We start from the raw sequence: 10561 nt of genomic DNA, 5'->3' as shown, positions 1-10561 counted from the left end.
ATCTCTAAATGCACAGTGAACTAACACAAACAAGTGAAAAACAACCGAGAATTCCTGGAACTATCTCAGATTAGTTCTGGGAGTTTCCCTGTAGGGCTCTCAGGGATCTGCTAGGAAGCAGAATGGCTGCTACATCATAGGGGCACCAGGCTCTCACTGCCAGGCAATGGTCATGAGGCCACTAAGGACACTGGCTAACCAATCTCCCAGGGCACCTGAACAAGGAAACACAAGCGTGGGCGTTGGTTTGGGGTTGTTTTTTTGTTTTTTTTTGCCTTTTCAAACCGCTTGGTTACAGATTCTTACAGCAAACAGAATTCTGGCTCTTAGGGGGGAAAAAGAGGGGGAAGAGTTAATAAATAAAGCAAAGGGGGAGAGGTTAGAACAGAAAGGAAGAGGGGGGAGGAAGGGGACCAACAACCCAAACCAGCACCATCCAGGCCGCACTCACACATGTGGCCAGCATCTTGACTCGCTGCAATGTACAATGACTCTTGGCCACTTGTTGGAGATTTAAAGTTTTTATAGCCATCTGCTGTCCCTCGGCCCACATTGCAGCCATCAAACCACCAGCATCAGTTATTCACACGGACGAGAGCAGGGGTCAGCAGATGGGCCTTCAAGTGTATCTTTTGATGGTTCACATTCGATTAGATGAGCTTTTAGAAAAACTGCTAACAAGGCAGTAAGTATTTAGGAGATGCAAGCGGAGATTTCTTCTCTGACAAAAAAACTAAAAATAAAGTTAGCAACCTCTAAAAAGATCTACCTAACTGCCTGGATCAAGACGACTTTTCATCTAACTAGAAAGAAGTTCCTATGTCATATAGTAGGGCCACAAATTCATTTAAAGATTCTTAATTGTGAAATTAATAGTCAGCGCTTGAAAACTCGATAGTAACTTATGGATTTCCATGCAATGAATTGTTTCACCTGGCATACAACAAATTTCACCAAGACCAAAATGTAATGATCTAGAACCTCATTATCCAAACTCAAGTAATCATGTTTTCTGCCCATCACTCTCACTTTATGAATAGAAGCTAGCAGCTCCTACCAGATATTCCATCAAACGAATTTCCAGAGTGGCTCTTAAAGTACTGTGAGGTCCACTAAATTTCCTTCACCATCCAGGGGCATGGTCTCTGTACTCTCCCATAGTCTACAACAGATATTTTAGCTGAGTGCCCATGGATAGGTTTCAAAAGGATCTCTGAATACCATGCTGTGAAAAACCGGGGCTTATGTACTTTCCACAACACGCACACCCACTGCCATCAAATCAATTCCGACGCAAAATGACTCTAGGCGCCAGGGTAAAAGTGCCCCTGGGAGTTTTTGAGACCAAAACGCTTTATGGGAGTAGAGTCTCCTCTTCCTCCTGAGTGGTTCTGAACTGCTGGACTTGCAGTTATATCGGTCCAAATTGTAATCACTACGCCACCAGAGCTCCTCTATTTCCAACAGAGAGCACAGAAAATGTGCACTCGCTTCTGGGAAGAGCCTCTGACCAGTAAGGCAGGGACCTCAGTTCTCAGAAAGCTAATCTTCCAAGTGGGGGAAACAGCTCCAAATGTGAAAACGAAGATTTCCAGGTAAAACAAAAGAATCCCTTTTTTACCTGGGGGATAAGAATGGAATCGTGGGGAAGAGTTAAGGTCTCTGAACAGTCTCAATATTGATATGCACCCAATTCTCACCTGCGGTGTCTTTGCCCCCAAAAGGACATCTGTCAGCGTGAGACATCAGCAGTAGGAATCCTGCTGGAATCTAGAGGTGGAGGCCAGGGAGGCTGCTAAACACCCTATAATGCACACAGCCATTACCACAGCAACATATATGTGATCCCAAACGTCGGTAATGCAGAGGTTGACAAGTCCTGCTAATCAGTGTACTGATAAGAAAGAAATCCTGGTGTGATATTGCTCTAAGTAGTAAATCTCTACCCTCTCCAGGCCCAAAAAGGGCAAAAAGAATTGAAACAGAAAGACTTTTAAGTCTGTCTCTGACACACACACACACACACACACACACACGCACAAAAAGTCAAGAGATAAGAAATCTAACACGTGACTATTTCTTCCCAAAACAGCACATCTTCCTGGACACAGCACAGCTCTGTAGATTGAGAGATCGTCCAAATATTAATAATGTAGCATGTGAAAGTACAGATATAGAAAAACTGTATTTTGAGAAAAGAGTCCTGCTGGGGCTGTGAGTTAGGCACCAGGCTAACCACAAGGTTGGCGGTTCAAAGCCATCAGCTGCTACACGGGAGAAGGATGAGGCTGTTTGCTCCCATAAAAATTTACAATCTGTAACACTTACAGAGTTGTTATGAGTCAAAATCAACCCAATGGCAGTGAGGCTGTTTCTGTTTTTGTTTTAAACTGGAGAAGGTAAAGAATGGGACAAGTAGATGCTACTTGCTCACAGTGATTCTAAGGATAGCTGTGCTATGAGGACAGTTTTTCAGATACTTTTAATCCATAGCATGAAACATACCTTCTTAAGTTCATGGCATAGCCATGAGCCACACACCACTTCCATCAGGCTCCTTGGTTTGGCATTATAATGAGCACTCATATGGATGTATTACAATGTTTACAAGAAATTTTGAATAGCATGAGAAGAAATATGAGGGGGTACCACCAAAAAACTGGGAAAATGTTCCACTGGGTGGAGCTTTCACGGTACTCATTCTTCCTACTAGGCAAGCAGGGAACAACTTGCTCTGAGTTAGTGCACCCAGTGGCGTCACCTGGGAAGGTGCTCTTTGGTCACAGTGAATTTTTTTCACAAAGGCAGTTTCACCTGAACCTTGTTTTTTGTGATGACCGATTTAAGAGAACAGCATGTGGCTGAGAAATTTTGTTTCCTGTTCAGGAAAAAATGCCACAGAAACTTTTGTGATGTTGAACACAGCTTACAAGGACATCACTAGGGGAAAAACTCAAGTGTATGGTGGTTTTCTCATTTCAAAAAAGGTAAAATATCAATTAATAATAAACCTTGTTCTGGACATCCGTCAACTTCCCAAATGGATGAAAATGTCAACTTGTAGTACATTTGGAGTTCATTCCACCAGGTCAGACTGTTCATCAAGCTTTCTATCTAGAGGTTCTGAAAAGACAGCATACCAGTGGGCAACAGAACATACCATGGTGGCACATGGTTTTGCCACCATGACAATGTACCTGTTCACGCAGCCATCTCAGTGCACCACATTTTGGCAAAAAAACAGCATACCTCTCTTGCCCCACACACCTGACTCACCAGACCTCACTAAGTGCAACTTCTTTTTGCTTTTTGTTTCTGTGAATGATGAGGGACAAGGAAGGACAGCAATTTGACAACATAGAATAGGTGAAGAAAAAAACGAGGGAAGAGCTCTCAGCCATATAAACAGATGAGTTTGAAAATGTTTCCAAGAATGGAACTGCAGATTTGACAAATGTATTAAGTGTAATGAAGAGTACCTTGAAGGTGATAAGGTTGTTTTGTAAGGAAGAGAAAAAGAGGAGCTGACACTGGAGATCCCCTTGCAGAGGGGTCTCGGGGAGGAGATGAGCCAGTCAGGGTGCGATGTAACAATGATGAAAAATGCAACTCTCCTCTAGTTCCTAAATGTTTCCTCCCCGCTCCCACTACCATGACTCGAATTTGACATTGCAAGCCTGGCTAGACCAGAGGAGGTACACTGGTACAGATAGGAACTGGAAATACAGGGAGTCCAGGGCAGATGAGCCCTACAGAACCAGTGGTGTGAGTGGCGAAACAGGGAGGGTAGAGGGAGAATGGGTAGGAAAGAGGGAACCGATTACATGGAACCCCTCCCTGGGGGACGGACAACAGAAAAGTGGGTGAAGGGAGACGTCAGACAGGGCAAGATATGACAAAATAACAATTTATAAACTATCAAGGGCTCATGAGAGAGGGGAGAGCGGGGAGGGCGGGGAAAAATGAGGACCTAATGCTGGGGGTTTAAGTGGAGAGCAAATATTTTGAGAATGATGAGGGCAATGAATGCACAAATGCGCTTTACACAATTGATGTGTGTATGGATTGTGATAAGAGTTGTATGAGCCCTAATAAAATGATTTTAAAAAATAAATAAATAAAATAAAAATTTTTTAGATGTGAAAGAAAAAAACCACTGCAATGTGGAAGCAACTAAGCCACAACGTTCACATCTACCTGTCCTCTCGCTCATCCCTTTCCACAAGGCCCTCCACCGAGAGGGTACCCCCTTTCTGACTTGCCGTTTCAATGAATTGGCTTCTGTTTGCTCCCATCCAGAGAAGAGCAACTGCACAGAAGAAAACCACAAGATAAATGAATTAACCCTACAAATTTGCTCTGAAAATCTGAAAGAATGGCTGTAATCCTGTCGTCCTAAAACGAACATTTCCTTGAGCCACTGTTATAGCCAATAGGAACTTTCTTAATTTCAAAAATAGCAGACAGATGGCTGATCACAATTACTGTCGATAATATCTTGTCTGGAATCTTTATAAAGGTTTCTCCCCCCCATGCCCCCTTCAAGCTTGTCTAACAATAGTGTCTAGTTGTCAAGCGCTGCTGGCACAGCAATACCACAGTAGACAGCTTTAGCTAACACAGTTCCTTTTCTACCCGCTCAGCGAGCAGGGACTCTAAGCTCAGCGTGCCGGCTCTGCCTTTGCCGCGGCCCTGGGGGAGGTCTGCTGAGGAGACCTTCATGGGCCAGGTAGCGATCTTCTCCCCCTGCCTCTGCTTGCTCAAGGGGCTCTTTCTGCTCTTGGGAGAGACTAACTCAGGGCGCACCCCGTCCTAGTCCTGCCTGATTATCATAAAACTCATTACCAAATGGGGCTACAAACTCAGACATCACCAAATAACCAAACTCAACTGGGTTTCTGAGGCTGGGTGTCTTCAGGAGCTAAAGGCCTCATCCTTCTCCCTGGGAGCAGCTCGTGGGTTTGAGCTGCTGACCTTCTGTTTAGCAGCCCAACACAGAACCCACTTGCCAGGGGCACTGAGGCTGGGGTTTACAACACAGACTTTGGAGAGGACACAATTGGATCGAGAACAAGAAGCACTCCGAGAAATCAGCACTCCCCAGTAGCTGTCACTGTCAGAGCCGATTCCCACTCAGAGCAACCACGTCAGACACAGCACCACTGCCCCCTCCGGGCTCTAAGGCTGTAAAGCTCGAAGGATGCAGACTGCCACAGTGCTCTCCCACAGATCGGCTGGTGGGTTCGAACCACTGACCTTTAGGTCACGTGCGTTAACAGCTGTGCCACCAAGCATTCCTTAATTGAATCAAAAGCTACAACATCATGAATGGCCTAAAAGCTGGCATCGAACAGCACCCATTAATCACAAAGAAGACAACCTCGTATGTGCATAATTAATAACTGCATTTTCTCACTACATCAAAGACGATCACCTTGCCACAAAATGTAATCACTTTCCAACACATGCCCTTCGACCTAATTATACTTGAACATAAATATAAAGAGTTAGAACACTAAAGCAGCTTTAAAGCTTCGCAAGTTACAACTTGTTAAGATTTGGTAACTCAAAAAAATTCCAAGAAAATGAGCCACTCTTGCAACTAATACAGAATTCATCTCTGGAAAATCTTATAAGAACTGATGTAATTATTTAGCTTTTGAATGATTAAAAGAGGGACTTAACGCAATACTACCCGGATTTCACACAACATGAAAGTTATCAAGGGCTTACCAGCACTTTAGTCAACTACATGCAGATGGGCTCTGGGTCCTGCGTGTCATTAAACCAGCTGATCGTGCACAGAGACCAGTGCTGAAACACACCAGCATTGGGGGAAGTGCTCAAGCAAGCCCCAATCCCTCTTGGTGGTGGCTTGCTTTCCTAACTCACCCAGACGGAAGCACACCTAAGACCCGAGTACCCGGCCACCAGCAGAGGGATTCTGATTCTCTCCCCTTGCTCACGCTTGCACCCCTGCACGTGACTCACGTATGCAATCATCGAGAGTCCAGGAATGGCACAAACCGTTAAGCCATGGGCTACTAGTCCAAAAGTTGATGGTTCAAGCCCATGAAGAGGCACCTTGGAAGATGGGCCCAGTGCTCACTCTCCAAAAGGCCGCAGCTTTGGAAACCCTATGGAGCCAAATGACTGCAGGCAGCAGTTGAGTTCAACTAGACGGTGTGCTAACACCAGCAGGGGCAGGACGTTATTCCTAACATGCGGTGTGCAATCCCAGCACACAAAGCACACACCAACCAGATAAGAGGCAGAGGGTGGCCTGGCCCAGCACCCCGCCTCCTCATACGTGTAGAGGAAGGCAGGGCTACACTCCTTCTAAGCAAGGGGCGTTTTAAAGAATTACCTCCCACACAGACTGAGCTAAATAAAATCCCTGGTGGGAGAATTATATAATTTGAACTACAAAGGGTCAAAATTGTAGCCAGTACTTTTTTTTACTTTCCTTAATAATGTATCCATATTTTTAGTTCCAATCACCTTTCCTGGTAATATATTTCAAAGTTTACTATAAATAACTGCTTCAGCTTGCCTTAAAGTTCTTTTTCCTAAAGTTCAAAGGCATCCCTTTGGATGAAAGGGACAGAAAAAGTCCCTAGAAATGGGGGGTGGGGGATCCATTTACAACTCATTAGCATACCACCCTTTATAGCTGCCCTTTTTTAGACAATGAAACTGTGATAGTTGTTTTTGTTTTTTTAAGGCAAAAGAAAATAAAAAAACAATTTAGAACTACTTCTAGGTGTTGTCAGAATCCGATTTTGTATACCGGCAAAATGTTCTGCTTTGTGGGCAATTCTCCTCCTGATGTGGTTCATAAGCCTATTGGAATCTGGGCCACGTTTCAGATCTTCAGAAAGTAGTAGTCTACAATAAATAGCTCCACGCCTAAGTCAGAGAGAAGAGTTAGACGTCCTTTTACACTTGCCCGTGACAATGACTTCTGCATCTTCTGCTCACCCATCTCACACAGCGATCCGATGTGTTAGCTAGATGGCTCATCACTCAAGAGAGCCGCTACTATCTTCCAAGTGTGCATTTCCCTCCAGATTATGTGTGTGTCCACATGGTCCCCAAGCCCCACGGTGCATAGTGGCATTTCTTCATCCACATAAATTACCACTTTACCTTAAAGAAGTTAAATGACCAAGAGAACACGGTTGTGATTTTTCAAATTACTCTGTCTCTTTCCCAGCATTACAAAATGGTAATGGGCCAGCACCCACGGACCCGGTGTCAGCAGCATCCCAGTACAAGTCCTAACCATAAGTCCCCGGTGAAAGGACAAGGGCTCTTGGAGCAGAGGTTCTCCAGTCATGATCAATTGTCAACTAGGACCTACCAGTGGAAGTAACAATGGCAAAACGAAAATGAAAACCATTTAACTCTTCTACTTATAGGGCATGAATTATAATTTCCCACTTAAAAAGTGTGCTAGATTAAGCAGATGTGATTTGTGCTGAGGAAGGATGATTCAACAAAACAGCCCAGATGTACAACCACCTACACAACTCGCTGCCTTTGAGTGGGTTCTGGGTCATGGCTACCCTACTGGACAAGGTAGAACTGCCCCTGGGTTTCTGAGTCTGAAATTATTGATGGGAGTAAAAGTCTCGTCTTTCTCCTGAGGAGTGGTTCGTGGTTTTGAATTGCTGACCTTGTGGTTTGCAGCCCAATGCATAATTGCTATGCCATCAAAGCTCCTGTATAGGAATAAGCTTTAAGAATAACAACAGGGTACACACTACAGAAAGAACTACAGATTTCAAGTGAGAAAGGAATCACTCTAACCCCTGTCATAATTTTAGAGATGAAGAGAGACAGCTTTGAGAAGGCACATGCCTCTCAAGGTTACAATCAAACATGGGCCCGGAGCCCAAGCCTTCTGATTGTCCAGCCTCATACTGCCACTTTAGAGTGTGTATAACCTCTGCGTTAGGGATGGGCTGCTAACCACAAAGTCAGAGGTGTAAACCTATCCGGAGAGGAGGTTATCTGCGCCCATAAAGATTTACACCTGGGGGACCCAATAGAAGGTGGCTATCAGTCAGAATTGACTCAGTGACAATGATTTTCTGTTTACATATACAGTTAATAAAATTTCATCAAGTCAAAGAAAGATGTGAGCTCAATACTACCAATAATATGTACCAGGATCTTTGAAGAAAGAAGCTGCATTCTGCTATGGATTGCTCTGGACCATACTAACTGCTCCTTGGGAGAAAGATGAGGCTTTCTACTCCCATTAACAGTTAGTCTCAGGAACTCACAGGGGCAGTTCTACCCTGTCCTAGAGGGTCCCTATGAGTCAGCATCAACTCGATGGCAGTGAGCCTGGTTTCCCAAAATATGTATTAGAATCTCACTCCTACACCTGTGGGTGTAATTCTGCTTGGGAACGAAGTTATCTCTGTAGTGTTAATTAAATCAGATTGGGATGGGGCTGGTCCAAAACTTAACTTCTGAGTTATAAAAAGAACAAATCAGATACAGAGGCAGGTACAAGCAGGGGGAGATAGATGCCATGTGAGAAGTCACAAGAAGCAAGGGTCTCCAACAAGGGCTACTGACAAGGAAGAAACCAAGAGGGCAGAGAGCATGACGCAAACAATTAGCCTCTGGAAATGTGAAGCCAAACCCCTGGGCTGCCATTTTCTGGCTCTGGGAGCTTATGCAATCGCACATCTTAGGTGAATTTTGCATGCTTCAGGTTACTTGTCAATGAAATAGAAATTAGACCAGCACCTGCCTCATAGAAGGACCCCTGGTGACACAGAGGGTTAAGTGGTAGGCTGCTAACCACAAGGCCAGTTGTGAAAATCCATCAGCCAAGGAACAAAGATGTGGTAGATATATAATCGTTTCTCAATTTCAGGATTAAGAGTGTAGGGGTGGAGTCTAGCTTGTCAATCAGATCATAGCCAATGAGGCCTCTATATGGGCATGGCCTTCCAGAATTCTCAGGGAAATGCCAATGCTGAAATGTTTTCCATGACACTGGATCCAAAGACTTTCTACCCACTGGCCTGTGATCTACATTTGGCGTCATTGCATGTGCTTCTCAGGCTGAAGAGGACTTTATCGGACATATGGGCTAATATTGGACTTATGAACTTGATCTGGGCTGGGCTGGGATGTTTCCTCAATGTTCAATTGCTCTTGTACATATATCTCTTTCTTATACGCATATGTGTGTCCATGGATTTGCTTCTCTGGTCTACCCAGACGAACACAAAAGAAATGGCAGTCTGCTCCCGTACAGAACACATAGTCTCCGAAACCCCTCTGGGCAGTTCTACGCTGTCCCATGGGGTCACTGTAAGTGGGGATCAACCCGGAGGCAGTGGGTTTGGTTCTACCTCAGAGTGGTTTTGAGGAACAAATAATTTAATGCCTTTAAGGTGTTTCCCTACATCTGTGTGTACAACCTAAAACTTACTGCTCTGAATCATAGTAGTCCATCCGCTTCTTCTTCTTGTTGTAAGCCGCCACTCGGAAGGGTACTATTTCCAAGGTGATCAGCCCAGGGGCCATGGTCAGCACTTTGGCACCGTGTGTTGGTTCATAGAGATCCTTCCCTGTTTCTGGATGAGGCATGCCAGCAGGGTCTCGTCCAACGATGTAAAAATTGGCCCCTGCAACCATCCGCGCTCTGCAATGCCACTGGACCTACAATACAATGTTGATATTAGAAAATAGCATTGTGTATTGGTGTGTATGACCCAAAGGACTTAGAAGTCGAAACGTGAGAAAAATGAATGCATATGCTCCTTATACAATCAATATCCATCAGTTGGATATCAATCAACTTAAATGGATCCTCTTGGAAAGCCAGAAATAAAATTGGACACCCACCCACTGACCACAAGACTCCAGGAAATTCTGAAAGCATAAATGTGTGTGTGTATACATACATGTGTTTTTGTGAAAGTACATATGTTTCTATGTGTGTGCTTATGTGCTACTGGGTTTATGTGCAATTCAAAATCCAACCTTCAAGATTAGAAGTCAGAATAGTGGCTGATCCTTGGGAAAAAAAGAGACTTTTGGAATAGCAGTGATTTTCTTTTCTTGACCTGATATTTTTAAAAAGTAATACATAAATGTGAAGAACGCTGATGGTGCCCAGCTATCAAAAGATATAGTGTCTGGGGTCTTAAAGGCTTGAAGATAAATAAGCATCTATCTAACTGACAAAACACAAAGTCCACATGGAGGAAGCACAGCAGCCTGTGTGATCATGAGGTGTCAATGGGATCAGGTATCAAAGACCCAGAACAAAAAATTGTATACTAGGACCTACCAGTGGAAGTAATGGCAAAACGAAAATGAAAACCATTTAACTCTTCTACTTATAGGGCATGAATTATAATTTCCCACTTAAAAAGTGTGCTATATTAAGCAGATGTGATTTGTGCTGAGGAAGGATGATTCAACAAAACAGTCCAGATGTACAACCACCTACACAACTCGCTGCCTTTGAGTGGGTTCTGGGTCATGGCTACCCTACTGGACAAGGTAGAACTGCCCCTGGGTTTCT

The 10561-nt window shown here is 44.1% G+C and overlaps 1 protein-coding gene across 1 annotated transcript in view; it reads right to left on the bottom strand.

Moving 5' to 3' along the window:
- PAPSS1 (3'-phosphoadenosine 5'-phosphosulfate synthase 1) overlaps positions 1-10561 on the bottom strand; it is a gene marked incomplete at its 3' end in the record, with an annotated part of 123150 nt that overhangs the window by 6159 nt on the left and 106430 nt on the right. Inside the window, exon 11 of the mRNA XM_004703453.2 lies at positions 9461-9690. Within this exon, the coding sequence (XP_004703510.2) occupies positions 9461-9690 (230 nt within the window). The remainder of the gene's footprint in view (positions 1-9460; positions 9691-10561) is intronic.

This window comes from Echinops telfairi, unplaced genomic scaffold (genome assembly GCF_000313985.2).
Source record: "Echinops telfairi isolate 266 unplaced genomic scaffold, ASM31398v2 ScPeMD7_7468;HRSCAF=8506_0, whole genome shotgun sequence".
Taxonomy (NCBI): domain Eukaryota; kingdom Metazoa; phylum Chordata; class Mammalia; order Afrosoricida; family Tenrecidae; genus Echinops; species Echinops telfairi.
Note: the sequence above shows the minus strand (reverse complement) of the source record. Positions and strands in the feature narration are given on the sequence as shown.